Source organism: Perognathus longimembris, chromosome 4, assembly GCF_023159225.1.
Source record: "Perognathus longimembris pacificus isolate PPM17 chromosome 4, ASM2315922v1, whole genome shotgun sequence".
Lineage (NCBI taxonomy): Eukaryota > Metazoa > Chordata > Mammalia > Rodentia > Heteromyidae > Perognathus > Perognathus longimembris.
The window spans coordinates 28677534-28693753 of NC_063164.1; the positions used below are offsets into that span (position 1 = coordinate 28677534).

The 16220-nt window shown below is 37.7% G+C and overlaps 1 protein-coding gene across 1 annotated transcript in view; it reads right to left on the reverse strand.

Annotated features, from left to right (window-relative positions):
* Positions 1-16220, reverse strand: part of Cdk15 (cyclin dependent kinase 15) — a 93226-nt gene that overhangs the window by 41566 nt on the left and 35440 nt on the right. The window contains exon 9 of the mRNA XM_048344950.1: positions 5067-5160. Within this exon, the coding sequence (XP_048200907.1) occupies positions 5067-5160 (94 nt within the window). The remainder of the gene's footprint in view (positions 1-5066; positions 5161-16220) is intronic.

A 16220-nucleotide genomic window follows, 5' to 3' on the forward strand; every position in this document is an offset into this window, starting at 1 on the left:
CCTTATGGTTAAGATTTTAGAAGTTACAAATTTTCAGTGTATTTTTAATGGGAATTTAATGTTCTGTTTCCATTTGGAAATTATACAATTCTTTTTCATTTCAGACAATTACTACTAAAGCGTTCCTTCCCTTTCTAAGAAACTGAAGACCAACCATTGTTGATTTAATCCCCCCAGGACTCACTCAAGACAGTGAGTTGTGTCTTAGACCACAGTGAAGCTGTTAATTGCCTTTGCTGAAATGGAAACCAATGGCATTTTGACTAGTAGATTTAAAATCAGAATAGTTTATTCTGATTTTTGAACGGAATCCAGTTTCATTTGATTAAAAACCACTTACTGAAAATTTAGATTTTAAAAATTGGCCACAAATCCATTATCTATTATATATGTAAACTATATATAAAATAGATATAAATACACACATGAGTGTACACAGATGAGAAAGATGGTAAAATAAAGATTCAAGAGGAAGTGGCTCAAGTGGTAGAACATCTGCCAAGCAAACATAAATCTCAAAGTGCAAACCTTACTAACTATGGGTCGATGTTGGAAAATTTAGAATAGACCTATTTCTTTCAAAGAAGCAATGCCAACATTAAATACCATGAAACCTCAAAATAAATTTCCTATTTTTATCTGTGTAGACCACAGTTAGTAAAACTCAAATTCAGGGATGAGTTGTAATCTGCTTAATTTTCTAGTTTACTTCAGAGGCAACAAAAGTGAAAATGGACAAATGGGACTGTATAAAAATAAAAAGACTTCATACAGGAAAAATAAACAGTAGAGTCTGGTGACAACCTATGGAATGGAACAAAATATTTCCAAACTATGAATCTGATACGGGATTAATATCGAAAATATGTAAGGAATTCCAAAGAACTCAATAGGAAGAAAATAAATAACAAGGACTTCAATAAAAAAAATTTTCAAAAGAAGACATGCAAATGAAAAAAATGTCCAAAATCACTACTATCCGAGAATTGTAGGTTAGGACAACAGTTATTTATGATGAAGAGCACAGAAATATCAGCTGTTTCCCATTGGAATGATCACAATAAAAAGATGAAAGATAATTTTGTACCGTGTTGGTGAAATGTAAATTAGAATAGTCATTAAAAGAAAAAGTCTGGGTGCCAGTGCCTATAATCCTAGCTACTCAGGAGGCTGCAATCTAAGGACCACAATTTGAAGCCAGCCAGGGTAGGAAAGTCTGAAAGACTCATCACTAGTTGACCATCCAAAAGCCATAAGGGGAGCTGTGGCTCAAGTATAGAGCATTAGCTTTGTGCAAAGAAAAAAGCCCAAAGATAGCACCCCTGCCCTGATTTCAGGCTCAGGACCAGCACAAAGAAAAATACCTAACTAAATTACTAACTAACTAATAAACAAAAGCGAAACCAACTCATGGCATTGGAGACATGGCTCAGGTGTGGAGTGCCAGCCAATGAGTGAAAGTATCAGATAACAAGTTTGAGTCCTAGTCTTGTACAAAAAAAAAGAGAACAGTCATTAAGGAAGTCCATATAAGTTCTTCAAAAATGAAACTATCCTATGATCTAGCAATCCCACTACTAAGTATGCACCAAAAACATGAAGTGAGGACATAGAGGAGACATCTATAATCTTGTGTTTATTGCAGCATTAGTTACAAGATATGGAACTAGCTCATGTGTCCATCAAGAAATGAATGGATAAAGATAATGTGGCATGTTATACACAATGGGATACTATTCAGCCTTAAAAAGAAGGGAATCTTGTCATTTGTGGCAACATAGAGAAACATGTAAGATATTATGTTAAACAAAATAACCCAGGCACAGAAAAAATAAACAGTTTATGATCTCATAGGTGGTGCCTGAAGAAGCTGAACTCATTGAAGTAGAATAGTGGTTATCACAGACTAAAGGAAGGGGAGCTGGGGAAACGTTGAAGGATACAAAATTTCAGGGAGATATGAGAAATAAGTTTAAGAGACCTGTTGAACAACAAAGTGATAATTATATATTGTATTATTGAAAATTGCTGAGTAGATTTTACCATGTCTTATGGGTAAGGGGAGATGAATATGTGAAGTAATGTATATATTAATTGGCTTTACTTGGCCAAATATACAATGTTTACATATTTGAAAACATTTGTTTGTGTTAGAAAATAACTCAGTGGAATAGAACTTGTCTAGCACACATGAGGCCAGGAGGGTTCACCCCCAGTACTACAAAAATGAGTGAATAACTAATTTACATTTTAAAAACCCACATCATGATAAATATGTATACATCCATCAATTTCTAAGTAAAGAAATCAGTCCAGACTCCAAGTTCATACCCAGCATAACAGCCATATGGATACACTTCCTAAAAAAATGTTAAGGTCATTAAATGTGGTTTCTTGCTCCCTGCTGGAGTTCTACTACTTGAGCCACATCTCCAGCCCAATGTTAATGTTTTCATACAACAGCTCATAAACTGTTTTTTTCCTATGGCATTTTTTTTGCTATAATTTTATTTATATGTCCTTGGCTATGTGGAAACATTATTTTCTTTCTTTCTTTCTTTTTTTTTTTTTTTTTTTTGCCAGTCCTGGGCCTTGGACTCAGGGCCTGAGCACTGTCCCTGGCTTCTTTTTGCTCAAGGCTAGCACTCTGCCACTTGAGTCACAGCGCCACTTCTGGCCATTTTCTGTATATGTGGTGCTGGGGAATCGAACCCAGGACTTCAAGTATACAAGGCAAGCGCTCTTGCCACTAGGCCATATCCCCAGCCCCAAAACATTATTTTCTCACCTATAAAATTATACATTGAGCCAGGCACTGATGGCTCACACCTGTAATTTTAGCTATTCAGGAGGCTGAGATCTGCGGACCACTGTTCAAAGCCCAACCAGACAAGAAAGTTCATGAGACTCTTATTTTCAATTAAACACACACACACACACACACACACACACACACATACACACACACACAGAGAAAGAGAGAGAGAGAGAGAGAGCGCCAGAAATGGAGCTCAAGTGGTAGAGTGCTAGCCTTGAGCACAGAAGTTCAAGGACACTATCCCTGGCCCCAGGACTAGCATCAAAAAAAAAAAAAAAAAAAAAGACAAATGAATCCAAAGTTCTAGACAGTCCCTCCCTAGCTGTTTCTTTCCTCATATACTTCCTTCCTGGCCCAAATTTTGATTATATTTACATGCAGACATCAAAGTGTAAAACAGACATTATTATTATTGTTGTTGCTGCTGTTGTTGTTATTTAGCACTTACTATCAGCCAGGCACTGTAGTAGGAAAATGTAAGTCTAATCTGCTTGAGATGTAGTGGTATAAAGGACAATGAAGTTGTTGATGTAGTGATTTTCTTAGGTTTTCCCTAGAACAAAAGTGCTAGAAGAACTATAAGAAAACATGATTTAATGAATCTGACCTCCTGGTACCCAAAATACATAGCTAAGTAATCTAGAACTATCTCCTGGAAGTTCAGTTTGAAAGTTAACAGTCAGTTATACTGAGTTGAGAAATAACTGAGGGAAATAAATCTAATAAACAGAGAATAAGACTAAAAATGACTGAAGCTAGACTGTTCCTCTTTTGCAATTTGCTTATAGAACTCGCAACTTCACAGAATGAGAAAATCACAACTCTGAGGACTCTGAGACCCTAGAAGGTTGGCTATAGTCTTGCTTTACCAGAACTGTGTTCAAAACTCATGAGTTCTGACACCAGGCCAGTGTTATTTCTCACCTGTTTACTCATATTAAATTTGAAACCAGCAGTTATGAATGTCAACAATAAAACCACTTGGGTTTACGTAAGTGTGATCAACATACTGGTAGACACCAACATGATTTCCTGGGCAGGACTTGTTAGACTGATTTGTTAAGACAGATTCACTCTTTATTTTCCCGGAACTTTATGTCCTTATTCAAGTCTGACATGTTTCACTTACTGAATTACATGGCACATTCTTCAAGGGGCCAGAGCCAGTCACCAGCATCAGCCCTACAAACTTGAACTAAGAACTAGAGTGGCATTGTCCCAGGAAACACCTAGTTTACTCTTTCCATTCTATGATGGCCGCTACCAAAAGACAAATGTCATGTGATTCATAGAGATCAAAAAGTAAATGCATCCTAGTAAGTGGAAGGACATGGTGCATGGGAGCTAGTGCTTAATGGTCGGGATGATGCAAAGGTGCTGGAGATACTGGCATAACAATATACAAGCATCTTGTGAAATAAACTGTGCCCTTGAAAATGGCTACCAAAAATGGCCCATTTTTTCCAACTCATTTTATCTTCATTGATCCCCAAATTGTACACATTTCTAGTCATGGGATACTTTCATACACGTACATATTTTGTAATGTCCACATCAGGGTAAGCACATTTATCTCCTCAAACATTTCTCATTTCTTTGTGATGAAGACTTTCAATTTTATTTTACGTATAATTTACCACAATTAGAAAAATTACCAAAAAGAAGAAAGAAAAAGGAAATATACAGTGAGCAGAATATGACCATAGTACTGCTATGGAATGCAGATTATAGTACAAACAAAGTAGAGATAAACAGTGAGGAAAGAAATGGAGTGTACACATTGACACCTTGGGTACCATGAGCATGTGGATGAGTATGGTAATTATTCTACTTCTTTTACCCTAACATGAGAAGTCATTGTTCTATCAGAGTTCAAAGTACACTTGGTGTCTTATCTTCAGTTGATAAAGATCCTGGGCCAAATATATGGTTGAATTAGAGTTGAGGGTGATAAGGCAAGTGGGACTGGTAGAGATTGCCCTAGGAAGTTGAGACAATATAACAGGAAACAGGAGACCCAGTGGCTATCAGTGGGGTAGCTTCCTGGGCTGCTTTGATACAGTAATGGTTTGTCCTAACTACTTGTTTCTTTCTTAAGAGCTAATGTGCTTATTCCTGTGGACAACATCACAGTTTCTACAACCTTAATATATATAGTTCAGTATCTCAAAGCAGATGCACTGCTTCATTTGTCTCTGAGACGATTTGGGTTCAAATTTGAAATGCAGAAGGAATTGTTTTCTCTTACCTCCCAGATCTTCTCCAGCTGTTCAAGGATGTTGGAAACCCCAGGAAATAAAGGTTGACCCTGGAACATTTCAATGAAGATGCAGCCTGCACCCCTAGCAAAGGAAATAAGAATTGTCAAGGCAGGCAGATACCTCAAACCGAACAATTAGGGTGTCTCCTTCTAAGAAATATTCTAGGGGCAGTAAAATAAGAGCCATATGTTTAAAAAAATCTTGGGCAAAAAAAAAAAAATCCTTTGTCAAACCCAAGTAAGAACAACTTAATGATTTTTGTTAAAATGGAACAAAACCAGAGGAATTGGGAGCACACTTTAGTTCTCAAACATTTCAGGTCATTCAATCTTACTAGCTATCCAATTTAGGAGGGGGGGGGGGGCGAGTACTGAATCTCCAAATTACATATCCTTTCAGTCTAACTTATTCTTATTGTAAACAAAAAAATCTGGCTGATGTGTCATATAACTGTAGTCCCAGCCTTCAAGTAGCTAAGCAAGAGAATCACCAATCCAAGGCTGGCTTGGGTTCTATAGTGACACTCTGTTGAAAGCAAGCAAGAGAAAGAGAGAAAGAGAGAGGGGGGAGGAGGGAGGAAGGAAGGCAGGCAGGAAGGAAGGAGCTGTCTCCTGTAGAGAGAGAAAGAAAGAGACAGAAAGAGAAAAGAAAAGAGAGAGAAGGAAGAAGGAAAGAAAGGAAGGAACAAAGAAAGGGAAAGAGAGAGAAAAGGAAGGAAGGTAAGAAGGAAGAAAGGAAAGAAAGAAGAAAAAGAAAAGATTTCAGTCCCTCCCACACATGGCAAGTTATATTATGACAGGATCAGAGTGTTTCATTTATACTTATTGAAAGAGCTGTTACATATTTAATTATAGATTATTTTTTATCGTATATCATACTAATACATGTAAAGTAAAAGGAATATCAAATAAAATAAATTGGCTTCGGTATTCTAATGTTTTACTTTTCATACTCAGTACTTGATTGAGACTCTTTGATGTCTGTGTTTACCCACACTGTCATCCTCTATATTAAAAGGTTGGTGATACAGCATTTTTTAAAAATAAATCATAAAAGAAGGGAGAGTCATAGTGCTAGGCTTCTAAAGTGGCTTTGCAATTACATAGTTTACTTTTGACTCCTGCTTAAAGAATGTTGCTAAACATGTCTGATTCACTCCTCCACAGCCATTTGGTTCATATGGGTATAAAAGAAGAAAAAACAACTCTCTTGCTTGCAGGGTTTTCTTCTAAATCACTGACACCCACTCCGCAAGTTTTGATGCTGGCTCTTCTGATGTTCACACTTGTGCAACCACACTCTAGTTCCAACTGCAGCTTGGCTGCCTGCTTCCACTGTAGGCTGCTGATAATTATAAGATGCACCCCAACCTAACAGGAAATGTGCAACTTAGTAGATTAAACCCAGAAAAATACCTGGTTAAACTGGAGGATAATTCCTGAAGGACAGGAAGAAGTGAAATGTATTCTGTTAACAATGCATGCATATTTTTATGTCATTGTGTGCTATAAATGCATCAGATGACTAATTGCAGAAATGATCCCCACAGCCCAGTACTCCTTGGTTTTTATTAGTTTTCTGTGTTCAGCACAACATATAATCTTGCAGACTCCCTTCATCATCTTGCCATTCTTTCATGGCATAATAAAAGAAGGACATTTCATTATAGGTGATAAGACTTAAAGGTGTATTACCAAGTTAATTTAAAATCCAGTTCTTAATACTACTTACGGGTTTATTTACACATGATAAGTGTTTTTTCCATCTAATGATAGACATTCTCCGTTCAATTTACTTTTCATTAATTATGTAGCAACAAACATATGAGGGGGAGAGCCCTGGGGCTTGAACTCAAGTCTTTGCCTTCTTGCTTGGCTTTTTCACTCAAGGCTGGTGCTCCATAGTACTTGAACTATATCTCCACTTCCAGATTTCTTAAAAAAAAGTTTTTGGCAGGGCTGGGAATCTGGCTTAGGGGTAGAATGCTTGCCTTGCATGCATGAAGCCCTGGGTTCGATTCCTCAACATCACATAAACAGAAAAGGCCAGAAGTGGCATTGTGGCTCAAGTGGTAGAGTGCTAGCCTTGAGCAAAAAAGAAGCCACAGACAGTGCTCAGGCCCTGAGTCCAAGCCCCAGGACTGGCAAAAAAAAAAAAAAAAAAAAGTTTTTTGTATTTGGTGTTGCATTTGCTAGGCAAGTGCTCTACCATTTGAGCCACACCCTCAGCCTTTAACTTCCTTTATCTAACAAATCTAGAGTATAAGGTTACTCATCTATATATGTGTGAATGTATGTGTGTGCAAAATATGTGTCTACACTTACAGAACTCTTATAAGACAGACAAAATCCCAATATCCATAAGTTAAAAAAATCCTTAGGTACCATAACAAATTAAGTCTCTGAGTACTATAAGTTTTCAAAAAATATAACCATTATTATTTGAAAACTATACAATTTTCCTACTTCTACATTTGTTTCTCAAAACTGCTTTAGTTTGTATTTACTTCTTAAACTTAAAAATACAAGTCATGAGGCCATTCTCTTGTTTTGCCCTCCCCACATTGGCCTTAAGCAAATATTTTAAATATTCTGAACATTCAAGCCCAGATAGGGAGGGAAGCAGCTCTTATTTCCTTTTATTCTGCTGTTTTGTTCTCAATTCTTCATTCCCCTGGCTCTTCCTACCTTCCTGGCTTCTCAGTGGATTTCTGGTCTGTGGAGACACCCTTGGGGCAGCCCATGTAGATGAAGGGAAACTTCACACGAAGGGGAAAAAAAGACCAAGTGGCATCAAACAGAGAATTCTTCCAGAAGAAATGGCTGCACTGGGTCATTTTATTGCTCTGAATGTGGTCCTTCAGTCAAGTCAGAGGAAACAGTTTACATGTGGTCTACTTTTCCTGGCTATCTTACTAACATCTCCTCTATTGTAAGCATAAACAAATTCTTCCATAAGACAAATTCCTTAGGCAATCCCCAGTAAGGTGGGGGATGTCACAGGAGTTTTAAGTTTTTTAGAGGTGCAAGAAACACATGAAAATAGTGGTGGTAGAAATGCATCCAAATTTCATTATGGGACTCAGAGTCCCATAATATAGGGCAGTGATAGGACATTTCCATTTGCTTTCCCTGGACCACATTTTACATCAGAACATTTATGAGGAGAAGCCCAATAGTAAACAATTAGGCAGGGACAATTTTCTATAGTCTCCAAACCAGTAGCTGCCTAAAATGGGTTCTAAAATAAATCCTTCAAGGCCCAGTATAGAAGAATGAGCCTTTAAGACATTATGCTAAATGAAATAAGGCAGGCCCAGAAAGCTGAGTATTAAATGACTCCCATTTCTATGAGCTACTAGAACAACCAGAGAGACAGAGAGATAGAAGTTAAGACATAATAAAAAGGAGAATAGTAGCTAAGAGGTGCTTTGGGGAGGGGAAGAGAAGTGACTGTTTAATAGGTTCAGCTTCAGTTTTGGGTGATAAAGGGTTCTGTGGATAGATAATGGTGCCGGTCACATACACACTGTGGTTGTACTGGATGCCACTGAATTATACACTTGAAAATGACTAAGCGTGGTAAACTCCATGCCTTTATATTTTAATATAATACAGAAAAGGAAAACATCACCATCAGCATGGAGACTTTTCCTCGCTAAAGTCTTTAATGGTCTCCTTTAAAGTCTGAAAAGGACAAGGCGAGAGAAGAAGAAATGTTGGGAGATGAGAGAGAGCATTGATGACATGCACAGAAATAATCAATATGGCCTAATTTTGCTTTTCTCATAATTAACCAGGACCAGGCTCCTTTGCTCTGGCCCCCTACTGACACTGCACCACCAGGCCTCATTGTCAATGAGAAGCCCTTGCCTGGCAGGCTATAATTGCTTTCTTTAACACAAAGGCACTAATACTTAGCTAATGCTTACTTGCTGTCATCTATCTCCTAAAAAGGCATTCAGTAACCCTCCTTTTGGGTTACACAACCTAGCAGAATAGGAATTGTTTTCACTTTTTATTCTTTGTCAATTCGAAATCCTTCTACTCACTGCCTCTTTTAAGGCTCTGAAAAGAAAAAAGAAAAAAACGAGGGAGAAGAGATTTCAACGTAAACATCCACATTCTAGCAATTACTTTGAGGGTGAACAAATGTAGTAAACTCACTGGAAGATGCCTATTGGTCGATTTCTACATTACTTTTTTAGTGTTATTAGGCAAGCAACAATAATGATGACATGAATTTGAATAATGGCAGTAAAATGTATCATTGAATTTTTGTAAGTAGCATCATTATTCATGGTTAAGTTCATGGCAATACTAATCAATGGTATAATGTTCATTTTGGTGCATGCAGTAAGAAAGGCATGAGTTACATGTTTTTAGGGAGACTTAAAGAACCAGTAGAGGAGTTGAGGAAATTACCCAGGATGCAGTTCAGAAGGTACAGGAGATGTAATATATGAAGGAAAGAATAAAAGATAGGAATACTAGACTAAGGCTCAATATTTTTTCCCCCTTTGGAGCTCTAGAAAGACAGAAATAGAGACAATGGAATAGAGCCAATTTTTTAAAACATGGCTGATGAAAGGCACGAATTCATAAATTGAAGAAACATTCTAGACTTATCAGAATTCCATAATAGGCTCTTCATAGTGAAAATTGCATAGTAAAAAGGGCATAGAAAGAATTCTTAACATGCAGGAAAAAAAAACAAACTGAGAGCTCACTTGCATCAGAAAGAGTATAAAGCTAAAAGTGAAACTTGCTACAGCAACCATGACAGACAAAGCTAGAGAATTAATTATATCTTCAAAGTTTTGAGGGAAAACAACTGTCAGTCTTGAATTACATCCCCAGAAGAATTGCCTTCTAACAATGAGAGTTTATGTTCACATAAACTAAAGCCAAGTAGGCCACCAACAGGCCCACAGTAAGGAAAATTCTAACCTCAGGAAAACGGAAAGCTACTCCAAAAGTAAGATCTAAAGTGCATAAAGGAATCAGGAGCAGTTTCAAATTTATTTGTATTTAATGAATTTACTGAAAATAGCTTTGATATTAGTAATGCAAATTACTGTGTGACTATATGTAGGCAAGTGTTGTATCACTGAGTTCCCAGCCTGAAAACCACATTTTGGAACGTTGTTTTTTTTTAGTGCTCGTGATCAAACACAAGAATCTCAAACATTCTAGGCAAGTGCTCTATTCTGAGCTATATCTCCAGTAATCTGAAGTAATTTCAAATTTATGGAAAAGTTATAACTCTTATATCCTTCAAACAGATTAATCTATTGCCAAAGTTTTTAAACTTGCATTTTAATTTCTCTATATATCCATCCATCCATCTATAATCTATTGTCTACCTATCTATCCATCCACCCATCTGTCATCTATCTGTCTACCTATCTTCCTTGAAGTGTTAGAGAGCAACTTGTAGATATTGTGACTCATAAATACTTTTCTGTATTTTCTAAGATCAAAAGCACTCTCTTCTATAAAAAGAGTGTAATTATAAAAATCAGAAAATTAAACATCAACCCAATAGTACAGGCTCACACCTGTAATCCTACTCAGGAGGCTGAGATCTGAGGATCATGATTTGAAGCCAACCAGAGCAGGAAAGTCCATGAGACTCATCTCCAATTAACCACCAGAGAACCAGGGGTGGCACTTTAACTCAAAGTGGCAGAGTGCTAGCCTTGAGTAAAAATAGCTCAGGAACAGTGCCCAGGCCCTGAGTTCAAGCACCACAACTGACAGAAAAAAAAAAAAAAACCACACCAAGAAACAAGCACTGTCTGGGAGTGCAGCTTAGAGGTAGAGTACTTACTGAGTAAACCCCTGGATTCAATTGCCAATACCAGCAGAGGAAAAGGGCAGAGGTGGGGGAGGGGGGAAGATTTTTCTAAAGAGTACAAATAGGCAGATTTGTAGGATGCCTTGTTAAACTGGATTTATCTGATGCTTACTCATCATTAGGATAAATGATATTGTAAGCCTTCTTACTCAGTGAATCACATGAGGAGACATGTGATACTAGTTGGACCCATTACTCATTAGCTGAAATTATTTCAATAAGAAGTTATCTGCTAGTCTCTCTACCATAAAGTTATTTTTTCCTTTACAGTTAATAAGTAATTTGTGAAGAGGTATTTTGAGATTATGTAAAAGGCTGTGTGTGTATGTATGTGTGTGTGTGTGTGTGTGTGTGTGTGTGTTACTAGGGTTTGCACCTGCCAGGTAGGCATTCTACTCCCTGAGTTACAGCCACAGACTTTGTTGCTTTCCTTATTTATCAAGTAGGGTCTTGATTTTGTTCGGGCCAGCCTGGATCGTGATCCTTCTATTTATGCTTCTGGCATATTAGGATAAAGGGGTTTGAAATGGGTTCTCACAAACTTTTTACCCGACCTGCCCCAGAACTGTTAGGCTCCTTATATCTACCTCTCAAGTAGCTAGAATTACCAACATGAGCCACCATGCTCAACTAGACTATGTAAAAGTTTTATTCTTCAAAAAATATTTCCCTTCAAACTTTGCATCCATGATTCTTTTTTGTTGGTTTGTTTTTGTTTAGCTACCTAGGATTATCTAGCCCATCTACATAGGCTAGAACTTGAAATTCTCCTGCTTTAGCCTCCCTGGTGCTAGGATCACTGGGCTACCACATCCAGTGATGATTTAATGTTTCAATTAATTATTGCTATTTTGGTTGTAAAACCTAGTTGACATTCTACTGTAGGGAGGAGCTTCCTTCTGACCTAACTAGCTTGTTATCTCGCTATTTTCTGAATGGGTTTGTGTATTCTTAATTTATTCAATAGGCTTTAGTCCATTTTTTCTCATCTCATGATTTACTTTGATGTTAAAACTTCCATATTTTGTGAGTGGATGTTCAACCTGCTTCCCATGTCCTTCTGACATTCGCCACATTTCTTTTCCTGGTCATGGAGCTTGAACTCAGGGCCTAGGAGCTGTCCCTGAGCCTTTTCCGCTCAAGGCTAGCACTCTTACACTCTGAGCCACAGCACTACTTCTGGTTTTCTGGTGGTGAAGTGGGGATAAGAGTCTTATGGACTTTCCTGTGTGTTCTGGCTTTGAACTGCCATCCTCAGATCTCCTAAGCAGCTAGGATTACAGGCACGAGCCACTGGTGCCTGGCTCCCTATTCTTTTTAAATTGCTTTGTAAGAAAATTGTCTGATCCAACAAGATGTACCTTTCCCTCCTTCACTCTTAGAATCAATGAAATTCTCTGAGTAATTGTTCTTTTTAGTAGACAATAATATTTAAAAAAAATAAAGACACAGCCAGGCACCAGTGGCTCATACCTGTAATCCTAGCAATTCATGAAGTTGAGCTCTGAGGATTGCAGTTCAAAGCCATCAGGGGCAGGAAAGTCGGTGAGACTCTTATATCCAATTAACCACCAGAATACCAGAAGTAGGGCTGAGGCTCAAAGTGGTAGAGCCCTAGCCTTGAGGAGAGAAAAGCTCAGAGTCAGTGCTCGGCCCAGAGTTCAAGCTATAGAACCAGCAAAAAATAAAAATAAAAAATAAAAATAAATTAAGATTTGGTGGTAGACCAACATTTTAGAAAATTGCATGAATAAGTTTCTTTTAAAAATGCACCCATTAAAAGCAATAATTGACAAATGGAACTGTATAAAAATTAAGGAGTTTCTATACAGAAAAAAGAACAAGCACCATGGAATGGGAGAAAACACTTACCAGCTATGCAACAGACAGAAGGTTAATATCCAGAATATACAAAGATAAAAAGAAAAGCAACAAGAGAACCAATAATCCAATTAAATGGGCAAGCAAACTGAACAAACAGTTCTCACAAGAAGAAATACTAATGGCTAATAGATCCATGAAGAAAAATAAAGGAAATGCACGTTAAAACCACACTAAGATTCTACCTCACTCCAGCCTGAATGGCAGCCATCAAGAAAACAAAAAGAACAAATGCAGGCAAGGATATTGCCGGGGGAGCTCTCATACATTGTTGATGTGAATATGAACTAGTGAAACCACTTTGGAAATCAGTATTGAGATTGCTCAAAAAACTAAAATTAGGCCTTCCTTATGACCCCATCATATCCTATTGAGTGCATTTCCAAAGAAAAATAAATCAGTATACCAGCATTATTGCAGCACTGTTCACAAATAGCTAAATGGTGACATCATCTGAGGTGCCTAACAACAGAAGAATGGATAAAGATGTGTGTGTGTGTGTGTGTGTGTGTGTGTGAATGGACAAAGATGTGTATGTGTACATACACACATCTTTATCAATATATATGTATGTATATATGTATATATAGACCACATCTTTATATGTAGTATGTATATTATACATAATGGAATATATAATGTAATATTATACAGCCATAAAGAAAAATTAAATTATGTCATTTGTGGAAAAAATTGGTGAAATTGGAAGATATCATGTTGAGCAAGACAAGACAAGCTCAAAAACAAAGTATTGTGTGTTTTCATGCATATGTGGATACTAGACCTAAAAGACATACATATTCATGGACATGTACATACATATGCATAATTATACAAGAGCATGAGTCTAATTAAGGGATTATATAGGGGGAGAAGGGAATGAAATAGAAGATGAAATCCGTTGAACTTGTTTTGGAAAGGGGGAAAAGAAGAGTAATGAAAAGGGACTATATGAGAGATTGGACTATATTATTAATGTGTGAAAATATAACAGTGAAATCCACTCCCCCCCGACCCCATACTTCCCTCATACAACTAATGCAAGCTAAATTAAAAAGCACCATTGAGCTGGTGGCTGGTGGCTCACACCTATAATCCTAGTTACTCAGGAGGCTGAGATCCAGAGGATCACAATTTGAAGCCAGTCCAGAAAAATGTTCACAAGACTGCCTCCAAAATAACCAACATAAAGCTGGACTGGAGGTGTGGCTCAAGTGGTAGAACACTAAGTAAGCAAGCATGAAGCCCCAAGATCAACCCTGACACTGGCAAAAGAAACAAAAAAGGGAAGATAATACAGAGATGCCAAGTACTGGGGCTTGAACTCAGAGCCTCATGTTCTCACTTAGCTTTTTGGCTCAGATTGGCACTCTACTAGTTGAGCCATACTTCCACTTTCAGATTTTTGCTGATTAATTGGAGATAAGGGTCCATAGGATTTGTTTGCCTGGGCTGACTTTGAACTAAGAACTTAGGCCAGGTCCTAGTGGCTTACAACTGTAATCACAGTTGCTTAATCTTTTTTTTTTTTGGCCAGTCCTGGGCCTTAGACTCAGGGACTGAACACTGTCCCTGGCTTCTTCCCGCTCAAGGCTAGCACTCTGCCACCTGAGCCACAGCTCCCCTTCTGGCCGTTTTCCGTATACGTGGTGCTGGGGAATCGAACCTAGGGCTTCCTGTATGGGAGGCAAGCTCTCTTGCCACTAGGCCATATCCCCAGCCCCAATCTTTTTAAAAAAAATTATTATAAAGTGATGTACAGAGGGATTACAGTTATATATGACAGATAATGAGTACATTTCTTTTGCAGTGTCACCCTTCAAGAAGCGGAAATCTTGGTAACAGTTGCAAGCCAGCCCAAGAAGAAAAGTCTATTAGACTCTATTTCTAACATAACCAGTGAAAAGCAGGACTGGATACATGGTTCAAGTGGTACAGTTCAAGCCCAGCAAGCCTGAGGTCCTAAGTTCAAACCCCCAAACAACAACCACTGAAAACTTTGTTCAAAAGCATAACATCATTCTGGCTCAGTGGCTCATGACTGCAATCCTAACTACTTAGGAACCTAAAACCCAGAGGATTGTGGTTTGATGCCAATCACTGCAGAAAGTGTACAAGACTCCATTTTGAAGTAATTGGCAAAATTCTGAATTGGGTGTATGGCTCAAGTGGTAGAGCATCAGCCATGAACAAGAAAGCTGACCAAGAGCACAAGTCCTGTGTTCAGCTCTTGTATTAGCACATACACCCAAGAAAAGCATAATGTTGAGATATGAAAACATAGCCCTGAATTAAGAGAGGCTACTTATATAACACTTATAACTGATAGATTTGTACCTAGAATCTATGAAGAAATATAAATCAATAAAGAAGGAAGGGATTCAGAGTCAGGCCAACAGAAAACAAACCAGACAAATTAGTAGATGATAGAAAAAAAAACACAGATGAACAGATATCCAATATTACTAGTAATTAGGTAAATGCAAATTTAAATCACAGCATGTTACCATTTTACATATTTGATTAGCAAAAATGAAGGATTATAATGCTACAAATTTGATGCAGAGAGGGACAAGGTATATCTTTATACCTATACTGCTGGTATAGCAACTATTACAACCATTGTGGAAAACCATCTGGCACTGTTTAATAAAGTTGAATATTGACATGCCCTTGCTGTACACAGCACAATTATCTCTAGAGCTTTCCTTAAATATAAACATCATTCTGTCCAAAGTAACAGAAACAGAGCAGATAATCAAAATATTTGTCATCAGGAAATAAAATACAGCTACACAGATCAACATGGATGACTCTTAGAAACATAGTACATGAAATAAAGACAAGTCATGGAGTATTAAACATAATGTAATATCATTTTTATAAACATACAAAAGCAGGTTAAACACAATATTTTTAAATTTTTTATTTTGTGCCAGTCCTGGGGCTTGAACTCAGGGTCTAGGTGCTATCCCTGTGCTTTGTCCCCCCCTCAGTCTACCATTAGAGAGCATTCTACCGCTCTACCATTTCTTGCTTTTTTTTTGTGTAGCTAATTGGACATAAGAGTCTCCGGAACTTTCCTGTCTGGGCTGGCCTTGAACCATGATTCTCAGATCTCAGCCTCCTGAGCTAGGATTATAGGTATGAGTGCTGATCTAAAAATAATATCTTAAAGGATGCAAATAGATGTGAAACTACTATTATTATTATTATTTTTTTTTTTTTTTTGGCCAGTCCTAGGCCTTGGACTCAGGGCCTGAGCACTGTTCCTGACTTCTTTTTGCTCAAGGCTAGCACTCTGCCACTTGAGCCACAGCACCACTTCTGGCCTTTTCTATATATATGGTGCTGAGGAATCAAACCCAGGGCTTCATGTATACGAGGCACTCTTACCAGTA